This window comes from Phyllopteryx taeniolatus, chromosome 4 (assembly GCF_024500385.1).
Source record: "Phyllopteryx taeniolatus isolate TA_2022b chromosome 4, UOR_Ptae_1.2, whole genome shotgun sequence".
NCBI lineage: Eukaryota > Metazoa > Chordata > Actinopteri > Syngnathiformes > Syngnathidae > Phyllopteryx > Phyllopteryx taeniolatus.
In genome coordinates, this window is record NC_084505.1 from 18,500,306 (window position 1) to 18,514,153 (window position 13,848).

The 13,848-nt window shown below is 41.8% G+C and overlaps 1 protein-coding gene across 2 annotated transcripts; it reads left to right on the plus strand.

Annotated features, from left to right (window-relative positions):
* The first annotated feature begins 155 nt into the window (after positions 1 to 155).
* On the plus strand, positions 156 to 13,141 carry LOC133476594 (UTP--glucose-1-phosphate uridylyltransferase-like). Of its 2 annotated transcripts, XM_061770192.1 has the most exons (11): positions 156 to 322; positions 3,039 to 3,102; positions 5,807 to 5,922; positions 6,384 to 6,491; positions 8,668 to 8,853; positions 9,358 to 9,491; positions 9,710 to 10,010; positions 10,147 to 10,344; positions 10,444 to 10,686; positions 11,515 to 11,619; positions 12,861 to 13,141. In XM_061770192.1, the coding sequence occupies exons 2-11, from the start codon at positions 3,081 to 3,083 to the stop codon at positions 12,966 to 12,968; spliced, it is 1,521 nt and encodes a 506-aa protein (XP_061626176.1). In that variant the 5' UTR covers positions 156 to 322; positions 3,039 to 3,080; the 3' UTR covers positions 12,969 to 13,141. The 2 variants fall into 2 exon arrangements, with proteins under 2 accessions (XP_061626176.1, XP_061626177.1); XM_061770193.1 differs by lacking the exon at positions 3,039 to 3,102 and having other exon boundaries at positions 157 to 322.
* Positions 13,142 to 13,848: the final 707 nt, after the last annotated feature.

Genomic DNA, 13,848 nt, shown 5'->3' on the forward strand with positions numbered 1-13,848 from the left:
ATATATTTAAAAACATGTTTTCAAGACATTTAAACAGGCAGACAGTAAAAGGAATCTTTACTCTTTAGACAAGTGAAACATCCGGCAAGGGATGACTGACGGGTGAGCATAACCAATCAGCGCTGCTGAGACTGACTTCCGTGGGGGCGGGGTCGTCCCCGAGCGATTATCTGAGCTAGCTCCCACCTGGAAGCTGTTATCAAGGCCACGTTTGGCCCCTTAAAGTCAACTTTTGCTTCGCTCAAGTGAGCTTTGGGAAACGAAAGAGCGGCGGGTTGCTTTCGGGAGACTGACTCGCTTCTACTTTGACCCAAGTCTTGAGGTGAGCAACTCCCTAAGGTGTTTGATGCGCGTCACCACTGAAAAGCCCCATTCAAAAAGTAAACAGTCAAGTATTACACTAACAAAAGGCAACGTGTACAAAAATGACTGAACAATTATGAATAATAAGACGTGGAAATTTGTAAATGTTTCAAACTTTCGTAATGGGCAAAATTGAGCGAAACGGTGTAAAAGCAGTGGAAATATGATTTAAAAGTATTTTATGTCTTTTGAAGTTAATGTAGAAAATGTTGATACTGTACCGCAATTGGTCAGTGCTTGAACGATGACATTTTGAGGCCTGACAAAATGTCAGCCATTTAGAGCTCACGTTACAACATATGTTTAAAGTCTTTTTTTTTTTTCCAAAGTCAAAACAAATAAATAAAAAAACTACAAGTACTGAGTAACTGTGAGTAACTTCTGATTTATTTTTTTAAATAGCGCGTGAATGTCAAATAGACACAGCTATGAAATACGAATACAGTATGCAAATTAAAATCTGCTCTAACAATATTTTTTTAAATAAAATAACAAATGAGGGCAAATTCAGCCAAAAGAAGTCTTAAATGAATTTTTTTTCAACACACGTGAAACAGCACAATAGGCTCACCACGCAGAGATTATTAATGATAGAATTATATATCATTTGATTAAATTGCACTTCGATCGGTGTATTAACCAGACTTTACATCCCATCCGATTGGCCTGATCGGTATCAACCGATAATTAGCATTTTATGCTGATCGGCTTTAATGTCATAATTCGCTGATACGATCAATGACATCATTGCTCGGCTCCGCAAAAGACATTAAGTCAGCATCGCCATCGTGTACAGTATTCATTCAGCTTCCGTTCCGCTTAATCCTCACAAGGGTCGCGGGTCCGCTGGAGCCTATCACAGCTGTCTTCGGGCGAGAAGCGGGGTACACCCTGAGCTGGTTGCCAGCCAATCGCGGGGCACATATAAACAAACAACCATTCACACTCACATTCACACCTACGGGCAATTTAAGAGTCTTCAATTAACCTAGCCTGCATGTTTTTGGGATGTGGGAGGAAACCGGAGTGCCCGGAGAAAACCGGGCACAGTTTCGGTGGGTGTAAAGTAATTGAATTACAATAAAGTAATTCAACTAAAGTAGGTTAGCTCCCATTATTTCTGTCATGTTGTAATGTTGGTTTGACCTGACTGATTAGAATACATGACCTGACTAAAGCAGTGATTTCCAATCTTTATGGAGGCATATTTTACAATTGAAAAATCTCTCGGCACACCAACAAACAAAAATGTCACAAAAAGTAGATGCATAGCAATTACTATATGTACTGTGCCATCTCATGAAAAAACATTTATTCGTTCTGTCTGTCACTATGCCTCACTGGCATAAATAGAGGAACAAAGAAAGATACCCTATTTCTTATCAATGAATAATCTTTTTGAGCAGTTAATTAAAATTTGATAATTTCCCACAGCACCCGTGAAGATTGCTCATGGCAGACTAATGTGCCATGGCACACTGGTTGGGAATCACTGGACTAGTGAATGAATACTTTAAGATACTCGGTACACAGTATATACAGTAAATTAACAAGTCATTTAAAGAGACACATTGCTCCATCTTGTGATCGGATCGGTGATCAGTGATGGTTTTTTTTACACTCGCTGATAGGCCCCAAAAATCCTGATCGTGTAAAGCCTTGATTAACCCACATTTTGAGTTCTGCCAATTTATACCTTTAATCTTCAGTGCTGTGCCTTTTCTGCCTGCTCCTTTTGAACTTCCGAGTGGACTTTTGTAGGCTAAAATGTTGAGCTTTTGAGGCAGACACAGAAGGACAGCCCATGACATAGCTGTTCTTTATACTTCTCCATTTCGATGCCAATTATCCTCACTAGGTGAGCCGGAGCCCCTGCAAGGTCAGTCAGTATAGATTTGCTCCCGTGTGGGGTTGTCCAGAGACTGTGTGCGGTGATGTGACTGCCTGGCTCCGTTTGATTGGTCAAACGGAGTCAAACGTCACTAGTTCTGTTGGATTGGAGAAACAGAGTCATGTGACAAAAGTCTCTCTGACGAACCAAAATAGCCTGAGCAAGCAATAATAAAAACATACCTGTAGATATTAAATAAAAGTAGCGCGCAGAATGTAGCTCAATGTAATAGAGTAAATTCTTCTTAAAATATTTGAGTCAAAGTTAAATGCATGTTGCAATAAAACTACTCTGAGAAGTATAATTTATCTTATAAGTTACACGAGTATATGTAACGGCTTAAATGTTACTCCCCAGCTCTAATAAGTCGTCATTATAAATCAAGGGCAATCATCATACTTCTCACTTTGCACTAATTGCAGCAACATCATTTTTTTTTCTTTTCAGATTTACATTTCTTTTAATCCCTTTTCAACACTGTTTTTTGTTTTGTTTGTATTTTTGTTGGTTGCCCTATAAATAATTAATAGGGGTATACACAGTATCTGTGTGAATAATGCTGCTTTAGCAATTTAATTTCCCTCATGGGATGACTAAAATCCTTTAATACTGTACCTCATCTTATTAGTTATTTGGCATCCTCAGCAGGAATATAAATACAAATGAGTATTTTCTCTTGCTATATGTGATGGGCTGGCAATCAGGCTTGTGGGCGGGGCTGTCAATCAATCTTCAAAAGAGCTTTGCAGTGTGACTTCACTGTCACTCACTTTTTGCCTGGCAGTGTGTGTGTGAGTGTCAAGATTCAAGAGAGCGGCGTCACGCCATGTCTACTCTCACGGTGGCCGGTGAGTTTTTCATCACTTTGGTGTTAGCATGGTTGTTAGACTAAACAACGGAACGGTCAACCTTGGCTCGTTTGCCAATTGCCAGTGGGGAAAATGCCTACTGGAAAACATAACTAAAACTATTGGCTGAAAAGGCACCTATTTATAACCAAGCAAATAGAAATACAACAAACTGTACAATCAATGTGTTCTAGTTAAATATTTACCAAATATTTAAACAAGGGTGGGACTCGATTATTTTTTCAAAATCTAATTAGAGGCTTTAATTGATTAATCTCAATCACATTTTAGTCTGTACTAAAAAGCAAATGTTTTTATTCAAATTGATTTTAGTGGACAATTGAATCAAATAATTTACACAGACAGGAATGTTGTTAACGGAGAAATGCATTTAATTGCATTTTATTACAAAACAGTAAAACAAATAGAAAATATCCCTAGCCAAACTTAAACAGAAAGAAAGTTAAAGTGCCATTTGTAGGACAGTTTTCTTTTTTCAGAACAGTATTGCCTTTAAATGATTTCTGTGTGGCAGTTTGAACAGTTGGATCAAATGTTGCTGCCTAGGCAGACAGCTGTCATCTTAAAGTAGAATTAGAAAACATCATGCGTTTCTGAAGTTCAATTCAAAAGCCCATATACATTCAGTACAGAGTAAACTTTTTTTGGGATGTTCTTTGTTATTATTTTGATGGTTTAACTTACAGCTAACGAAAATCCACATTTGACCATTCCTAAGAAATTACAATGTTATATAAGAAACAATCAAAATGATTTTAATCTGGGAATGAGGTTGGAATTTGCCTTTTTCTTTTGTTGAATGAATCTGCATAAATTATAAGTTTCACTTTTGGAATTGCTGAAATACAATTAACTCTCCTACAGTATTCTAATTTGTTGTTGTGCAATTGTATGCAAGCACATTTTTTGTGTTCACTGCGACAAGCTTTGCAGACACAGACTTGATACACCAGAGTGGTGGCGTTAGGAGACGGCTAAGCAACGTGCAATAGGTGGGGCATTGTTAACATGAAATGTAATGCATGTACAGTACTTTGAAAATAAATAAATAGCAAAAAAAAAAACCCACGTACCTATGAAGTTCCCCCGTCGTGATTGTACGGCATCGTGAGCAACCCATTGCACCACAATGTGCACGAATCCTTGTTTGCTTTTCCTGCCGTTCACAAACATGGAATGCACTGACACTTTGTCCGCCTCCCCGCACCCAGCTTTGCCATAGGCGCCATAGGCGAGCAGCTCAAACAATTTGCACAAAGCCACACTTAAGGCTTCCATCGGGTAAGTTTTTAACGAAATTTGCCTCCCATCAGTCCTAGCAACGGTGTTTCATCCAATTGCTCCATTTTTAGTATCTGACTAAGCTGAGCTCTGACGTGTGCGTCATTATAATTGGTGTACCAGGAAATCGTGCACTTACAAAATGCAATTAAAATGTGTTCATCTTTTTGTAACTATTTGTTTGTAATTAATCGTTATCAACGCATTCAAGTCCCGTCACTATCAAGAATTAAAAAAAAAAATTAATTTACTTGTTTTGAACCACTGCTAATTTATAGCCATATAAAAAAGGTATAAATGTTAAGGTACCTTTATTCGAAGAAGAAAAAAAAAAAAAATGTTTTTTTTTTCTAAATGCATTGCCAAGGTATCGAATCAGGACTTGGTATCGGCAGGTACTACCACTGCCGCAAAAGTCTTAACACTCAGTTCAACACAATTCCTTGAACCCTATCACTACTTTCCTATGAGCCAGCACTTTGGCGGTGTCTTGTGGCAGCATAGGACATTGCAGAAGGAGCACAAAAATATTCCGATAGCTGTGAATAGGTGAGATCTTCAGCAAATAACTGAAGTTAGGAGTTAAGGGGGGGGGGGGAAATGCATAGAGACCTTGTATTAAAAAAAAATAAAGTTTAGTTTCACCCCTTAAATACATTTAAACTAATTAACACACTTTTTAAAAAGTCTTCCTCAAGTCCTTTTCTCATTGAAAAATGGGAGACTATCGTCTAACATCAGTTTGAGGACACGAAAAAGGGAGAAAACATGCTTGTACAGTTCTTCAAAAATAAGAGGCTCAGCATGCTTGCATCAGGCTGTTTATTGGTCACTTCCAATTGAAGTTCACCATAAACCTAACACAGAAAAAAGACAAACGCTATATCTAAACACCAATATGTTAAAAAACATTCAACAAAAGTCTGCTGCTTAATGCCTTAGACAGGGTAATGGAAATCAGCATCGATGTTAATGGTAATTACAAACCTTTGACCAATTGCTACTTTAACACGGACTGCAGCAACACACAAACGAAGCACGCAGGAATCCTCACAGGTATATATTCTATCTGCAACATGGCAACAAACACTTTTACTGGAGCGTAGTTGGGGACCTTCTCTGAGTCTTCTTCTTCTTGCTCGACAGCTCTTCCGGTAGAGATATCAGTGGTGCCTGGCATGTTGTGGCACAACGTGGTACTACATTGACGGACCAGCTCTGAATTCCAACTTGCCTGTATACTGTAAAAACAAAAATTATCACTGAATTTGTGATACAACGAACCACGATATAGTCGCGGTTCCCTGTACAGCAATTTCCGAGCATCGCACAAACGCACCACGTGGCGTGGATGTTGTCGGGGTGTATTGAGTGCTCAGACTCGTGCACATCTTGTGTGCAGACCTCAGCGCTGGAGCCATGACAGAGTTCCAGGTGAAGCTTCGGAAGCAGCACGAGGAGTCCATGTGCTCCGAGCTGGACGAGCTCCTCGCCACCGCAGGCGACGCCCATGCACAGGTCAGAATAAAGGACTGTTCAAAGTTCACACCAAAATCAGCAGCGGGACGTTCGGAAGTCGCAGTTGGCGTAAGAAAAATAATTGCTACTTTACAGGAGTGTATTTGAAGAATAATGCTGGTCAGAAACTAAACTTGCGCAGTATATAAACCGCTTACATAGCTTATCTTAAATGTTTTAAAAATTGGAGGCCAAAACCATCTGAATTCAATACAATTCAGTATCGTTCAAGTTACATCATAGAACTGCTTGACATGAAAACAAAAAAAGAAAAACAAAAAGGAACAAAACAAAAACATTTAAATAAAAATGAAGTTTTTCAGCATTGCCCATCTAGTGTATGTAGGAAAAAAAAATCTGTGGTACAAACTTGCCTGGACATCGCCAAAACAACCCTCAAATATAAGCTTCAAACCAAAATGGCTGACTTCCTGTGCTTTCTTGATTTGTTTTGCTTTCAGAGTTGCAAGAATGACTTTGACGGCTTTAAGAGGCTCTTCCACAGGTTTCTACAGGTCAAAGGTCCTGCAGTGGACTGGGCCAAAATCAGCCGCCCGCCTGAGGACACTGTGAGTACCCACAACACTACCGCTCACACATTACCGGGACCCCCCAAACACCACCGTCTGTTTTATTAGTTTTTTTATCCAAGATATTTTTTATTGGACTACATTACAAGGTTCATTATTCTTAGAAATACAATGAAAAGGTAATCGTTCTTAAAAAAGGATGTACTTGCATTATTATGCTGTAATATAATTATATCAGTGACATAAAAAAAAAACAAAAAAAACCATACTATTGTTTGTCGTGATAGTTTTTGGGAAAACATATCGTCCTAAAAGATTTGCTATCGTGATGGGCCTAAACACATGGATGCAATGGATAACACAAAAATATTGTACAAGCAGTATCAAAAAGAAGAGTAACAATTGTAATAATGGCGCCATGTTGTTTGTGGTTCAGTGAAATCAAACGTTCATCAAATGTTCTCTCAAGATGTTGTTGACCGATATGAAGTGGTCGCAGTTTTTCCGCTGTAGTTGTTCCAGTGACGTTTATTTCCGTTTGTTGTGCGGTGGGCCTTGGTGTCCTCTTGCACTCTTGGTGGTCAAGAAAGAGCGCACTGTCCCTTTCAATGGACGTGTGCATGCGTACACGTTCCTGGAATAGCAGCGTTGCCAATAAAGGGCAGCGCCAGGAATAGTCGACAGCGGACACTTGTGTTCGGGTGGCGAGTAGGGGACCTTTGGACATCTGCTAGACTTTGCACGGCACCCGCGTTGAAATGTGCTTCAGGGTCAGGACACAACATGGCGGCGGTCCACGTTGTGTTCTCATCCTTGTTAATGCCACCCGCCTGACCTTGAGTCCAGTAGCAGCGTGCGCTGACGGCTACGTCTCACTGTTTTTGTCCTGTAACTTGGGCCCATTTTGCAGATTGTTTGGAGTATAGCCCCCCGTTATGTGAAAACCCCATCATATAGAAATCATATCCATCCAAATTCTGTACCGCTTACCCTCGCTGGGGTTGCAATCTTCGGGTGAGAGGCGGGGTACACCCAGAAGTGGTCGCCAGCCAATCGCAGGGCACGTAGAAACAAACAACCATTCCCACTCACACCTACGGGCAATTTAGAGTCTTCAATCAATCTACCATGCATGTTTTTGGGATGTGGGAAGAAACCGGAGCACCCGGAGAAAACCCACGCAGGCACGGGGAGAACATGTAAGCTCCACAGTGGTGGGGCCGGGATTTGAACCCAGTTCTCAGAACTGTGAGGCGGATGTGCTAACCGGTCGGCCGACGACCAATAACGTTTTGCTTCTCCAAGCCAATACAGAGAACCAATATGATTTTCTTAATGGTTTACATCAGGTGTCTTGAACAATTTCAAGGCCAAGGATCCTCGAATGCAAAGCTGGAGCGGGGACCCCCTACGTCTGTATATTACATATAATTGTGTTTTTTCTTAAACTGGTCCTAGAGGGCCGTGAAAAAGTATTGGCCCCCCCTTCTCAAATTCTGACATTGAATGTTTAAAATCATCTAACACGGTCTGTCAATATCAGACAAAGATGAAGTTGAAATGTTGTTTTTAAATTGTGATTCAATTTATTAAGGAACAAAGATATTCAAAGTGACCTGGCCCTGTGTGAAAAAGTGAATGGCCCCCTAAAAATCACAACTGGTTGGGCCATCCTCAGCAGCAACATTTGAAGTCAAGCGTTTTCGATAACTGACAATGAGGCTTTGACATTCGTGCGGAGCTATTTTGGCCCACTCGGAATTGTTTGAATTCAGCACAAATTTAGGGGGCGTTCGAGCATGGAAGGTCTTTTTCAAGTCATGCCGCCAAGAGGACAAAGTCGATTCCAGGTGGGATTCCCAGGGCCACAACGAAGTACAGCGGTGTGAAAAAGTGTTTGCCCCCTTATTTTTTTGGCATGTTTGTCACACTTCATTGTTTCCCATCCTCAAATGAATTTAGATACGAGTCGGAGACGGCACAAGTAAACGCAAAATGCAGTTTTTAAATGAAGCTTTTTATTATGACGCGAGAGAGAAAAATCCAAACCTCCACGGCAGCGGCAGGGTCGCCGTACATGCCGAAGACACAAAATGGCGCCCTGCCCGCTGCCTTGGCAGAGACATAGAAGAAAACAAACACCTTACTGGCGAGCTGCGGCGGTCGCCTCGACGACCCGCGTGACCGAAAGCGTGCGTGATGTTGTGTTGCGGAGATCGTGGCGTACGAGGAGCTCCGGGCCGAGCACCCGCTGCGGGATGTGGCGTCGTGCCTCAACAGGCTGGCGGTGGTCAAGCTGAATGGCGGCCTGGGCACCGGCATGGGATGCAAAGGCCCCAAGAGTCTCATCAGCGTACGCAACGAAAACACCTTCCTCGACCTCACCGTCAAGCAGATAGAGGTAACCACGGCAACTACGCCTACGCGCCGCCCTCACTTCGACACCTCTTTTTCTGGTTCCTCCTCATTCCTTTCCGTCTTTCCCCTCTACTTCTTCCTCCTCCTCCTCTTGCTTTATTTGATTATGTATTCATCGTTATACCTCTCCTCCTGTGTCCTGTCTTTTCTACTTCCTCTTTCCGTACTTCTCTTTTACTTGTTCCTATTCTGTTTCTTCCTTTTTCTCTTCCTTTTTGTTTATCTGTTGCTTTTTCATTGATTTCTTCTGTCTTCCTTGTCTATGTCCTCCACGCCCCCTTCTTCCTCCTCCCCTTCTTCTTGCTCCTCCTATCTTTCCCTTCAATTGTCATGTTTCTTTTCAACCTTTCTTTTGCTTCCTGTCTCTTCCCCTTTCTATTCTTTCTTCCTTTTTCACTTGAACATTTGTCCTTTTTCCATATTCTCCCCCTTATTTTGTCTTCCCCCTTTTCAACTCTCCCCCTCGGTCTCGTGTGCGTATGTTCAGCATTTGAACAAGACATACGATGCTGACGTTCCTCTGCTCTTGATGAATTCCTTCAACACGGACCAAGAAACCAAGAAGATTCTTCAGAAGTACAAACATCACCGACTGAAGATACACACCTTTAACCAGAGCAGGTATACACACGCACAGAGCGAGTACACACACTACACGACATACGCACTTCCAACCAGAGCAGGTACACTAATGCACGCATTCATAATAAACAACATACACACTTTTAACCCCGGAGCAGGTATGCCTATGCGCACGCACACCTTCAAACACAACAGACGCACAAGCACACGACTTGACGCTGAACAGGTGTTGTGTGTGTGCGTGCGTGGGGATGGAGGTACCCACGTATCAACAAGGAGTCCCTGCTTCCCATCGCCAAGAGTTTGCACGTGAGCGCGGACGGCACGGCAGAGGCGTGGTACCCTCCGGGTCACGGCGACATCTACGCCAGCTTAGCCAACTCGGGCCTGCTGGACCACCTCCTGGGCGAGGGCAAGGAGTACGTGTTCGTGTCCAACATCGACAACCTGGGCGCCACCGTCGACCTTCACATCCTCCGCAGGCTCATCAACCAATCGCCAGACAGGCGCTGCGAGTTCATCATGGAGGTCACCGACAAGACACGCGCCGACGTCAAGGTGCGCCACACGTGTGTGTGTGTGTGTGTGTGTGTGTGTGTGTGTGTGCGTGTACTTTCTCTGTTTGAGGGTATATGCTTTAGTGCGCATGAGAGTTGGTGTGAGTGTTGTCCGACTGACCCATGTGGGACTTAAGGGCGGCACGCTGATCCAATACGAGGACCACTTGAGGCTGCTGGAGATCGCTCAGGTTCCCAAAGACCACGTGGACGAGTTCAAGTCGGTCACCGAGTTCAAGATTTTCAACACCAACAACTTGTGGATCTCGCTAAGCGCCGTCAAGAGGCTGCTCGACAACAATGCCATTGACTTGGACGTCATCGTCAACCGCAAGGTGACGCGCGCGTACGCATCACGCCGACGTTTCACTTCCCGCTCCGGTCTGTGATGTCACTTCCTGGTGCCGTGCGTGTGTTTGTGCCTGCGTGCGCAGACGCTGGAGGGCGGTCTGAACGTGATCCAGCTAGAGACGGCGGTGGGCGCAGCCATCAAGAGTTTCCGTAACGCTATGGGCGTCAATGTGCCGCGTTCTCGCTTCCTGCCCGTCAAGACGTCCGCGGACCTGCTGCTGGTCATGTCCAACCTGTACAGCCTGGACGCAGGTTCGCTTACCATGAGCCAAAAACGGGAGTTCCCCACCACACCGCATGTCAAGCTGGGCAGCTGCTTCGCCAAGGTTGGCCCTTTTTGGAGTTGTTATGACACTAGCCAATATTTTTGGAATGATCTTTTTCTATCGAATAAATATAAATAAATAAATAAAAATAAAAACATTTTCCATTAAAGTGTATTGCAAAATCACCCCCCCCCCCCCCGATTACTGTTTATTTACTGATTATTGTTTATTATTTGCTATTTTTTTTAATGATGAAACAAAACCAATTAAGTAAAAAGCTATCAGGCGAGAGGGAGTCATGTTGTACTCGCAAACCTTTTTGCAAGCGACGACGATTTTTTTAGCTATTGATTCATGCACACTTGGAAGTCATTTAAATGTCATTCTTACTACAGCTGCAAAGAACCATTATTTTTCGAATAGATTTAACGGAGTGTTTTCCAGAAATTATTATTCCGTTCCTAGTTTGAGTTGTAACAGAAAAAAGGCAAAAAAGTAAAAGCAGTTGTTTGCAAATGTCTTGTTTTTTGGTGAAACACAAAGATCCGCTTTCACCAAAGACTACAGAAACGGGAGTATTTACTGTTAAGAAGCTGAAATCAGAAAATTTGGACAAAGTTAAACGAGGTCTCTAAACAATTAATCAATTATCAAAATAGTTGTCGAGGAATTTCATAATCGATTAGTTGTCGATTCATCGATCGTTTAAGGCGTAGTTGTTAGCATGCTAGGATATGCAGCAATGTTAATATTTCTAGTTAGTGTTCAAACGCATACAGACGCACTAACTGCTTTGATGACGGCAACTGCGACGATCGGATTCAAACTTACTTGCATTCATTCCCATTAGCAACATGCAGTTTCAACGCTACGCTAACATTGTGTCAGGTTCAAGAGTTCCTGTCCCGCTTCGACAGCATCCCAGACATGCTGGAGTTAGACAACCTCACTGTGGCGGGAGACGTCACCTTCGGGAAGAACGTCTCACTCAAGGTACGTGGAACTTTTATTTATCAATTATTATTATATTTTGACTGTGCATACACACACACACAGTAACATCAAAATGTGTACATTTTATTGAGATTTTTTTTCAATTGATGTTCATGCTGTGGCTAAAAAAAAAACCTTTGAAGCCTTTGAAGTTGGTAATAGTGAAAAATGAAGAGAAACAGCCAATGATTTGAGTCAATTCTTTTCCAGAATGAGATTGCTTAAAGAGGAGGATGCTATTCATGTGGCACAGCTTGAAGCCTGGCTCAAGTTGGAGGCCCAAAAAACAAAACAAAGAAATGAGGCCAATTTTATTTTCATCTTAAATTTGTACCTCAACATGTATTTGAGCGGTGTAAATGCGTTATTCTTCGTGAAGATTTATTATTACTATAATTATTTTTTTTGCCTTATTGGACTGTTTAGAAGTCTTCCAGATTGCTTAATTTATGTTAAAATTAAAAAGAATTCTCTGCGGGGGCTCAGGGAATCCCCCCAGACCGCCCCAAAAGTTATTTTTTTGGGGGGGGGGGGGGGAGGTGTGTCACCTTTTTCATGCCTTTGGTGTTTGCATGTCTGCTGTATAAATAACCGTATATAGTTTATAGCAGTGATTCTCAGTGTGCTTCGAAGCCGCCCTCTACTGCTACATGAACGAATCGACTTAAATGTTCAAACTGTGCATGTCACTTTTTTAAATCCAGTTACAGTTGTATTTTTAAGTACAATATATGTATATATGCATTACAGTTTGTTTCCAAACATGTACGAACCATTTCCCTTTTACAAAGTGAACACTTTGTAAATGAATCATTTAAGTGCAGTTTTTTGGTTTCCTATATTCATGCTTTTTAAGCTGTTTAAACTTTGTATAATGTTACAGTGGCTTCCAATAATATTAAATATACTTTTTAGGAATAAAACCTTGTTTTTCATGAACACTTGGGCCTACTAACCTACTGTAATGTAATGTTGGTCATTATAAAGCAAGCATTTTTTGGAAGTGGTACTTGGTGGTCAAAAGTTTGAGAAACACTGGTTTACAGTTTTATACCCTCCACTAAAATGTTTAACCAAATCATATCATTTCATCGAACCAAAGTCTGCAACCGTAATGCTAACATATAATAAAATGCCACTGACAAGCTAACACAAAAAAAGTAGCGATGTTGTGGTAATTGTAAACCTTTGGACAACTGACATCCAAACTCGATGATGTATGTAGGCATTTGTGTCGGCAGGGAACGGTGATCATCATCGCCAACCACGGCGATCGTATCGACATCCCCGCCGGAGCCATGCTGCAGAACAAGATCGTGTCAGGAAACCTGCGCATCCTGGACCACTAAAAGCAGACGGCAACAAAAACTACACAAAGAAACCAAAAGTGCACTCTGTGACAAAGCAAAAAGCACTTTACAATGAATCTTTCAAGCCATTTTAGGTCAAAGGTCACCAAACAAGAAGTTAACTGCCCACAACTGCTTGTCTTTGAGGTCAACAAATAAAGTCTTTAATAGTCTGCCTTTAGACGACCTAAACTGACCATTGAAAAGTTCCCAGGTGTCTTATAAAAGCTTTCGGACATACAGCGGGCCCTCGTCCCCTTCGAATAGAAGAAATCTGCGCATCATTGACACCCATTATAATTGCATTGAAATCAAAAAAAAAGCTGGACCCCAAAAATTCTTTCAGCAGGATATCCCTTCAATAACTGTTTTCCACAAAAAAACTAAGAGTTTGGTTCACACCCCCCCCCCCCAAAAAAAAAGAGATTGGGGGGTGGGGAATCTGTGAATAGGTGAATATAAAGGAGTCCACTGTACTATGAAACAGCAAAACATGTACGAACAGGAGACATTGAAGTGCAGAACTGCCAAATGCAAAACCACTAAACGCGGAAGCGTGAAACTGCAAAACGTGGTGACGTGTGAAATCAGAATGACAAAACGTATTAAAAGAAAAACAAACAAAATAACAACGGTATACCAACAAAACGCATATAATGCAACATCATGATTTGGTAAACTATGGAACGGAACGTATTCATGAAATCTATAACAAAACGCATATAACAAAAGGCGTACAAAACATAAAATGCATATAATGACATAACCAGTTAGTCAAAAATTATTATATGTATAACCAATTGGTAATGGCGGCACGCTGGACGACTGGTTAGAACATCTGCCTCACAGTTCTGAGGACCCGGGTTCAATCCCCGGCCCC

What these genes read in the sequence shown, in the direction of transcription:
- LOC133476594 (XM_061770192.1), top strand. Translation starts at nt 3,081, where the DNA reads ATGTCTACTCTCACGGTGGCCG. An exon ending in GTCTACTCTCACGGTGGCCG is followed by an intron (nt 3,103 to 5,806) that starts GTGAGTTTTTCA and finishes TCTTGTGTGCAG; the next exon opens with ACCTCAGCGCTGGAGCCATG. An exon ending in TCACCGTCAAGCAGATAGAG is followed by an intron (nt 8,854 to 9,357) that starts GTAACCACGGCA and finishes GCGTATGTTCAG; the next exon opens with CATTTGAACAAGACATACGA.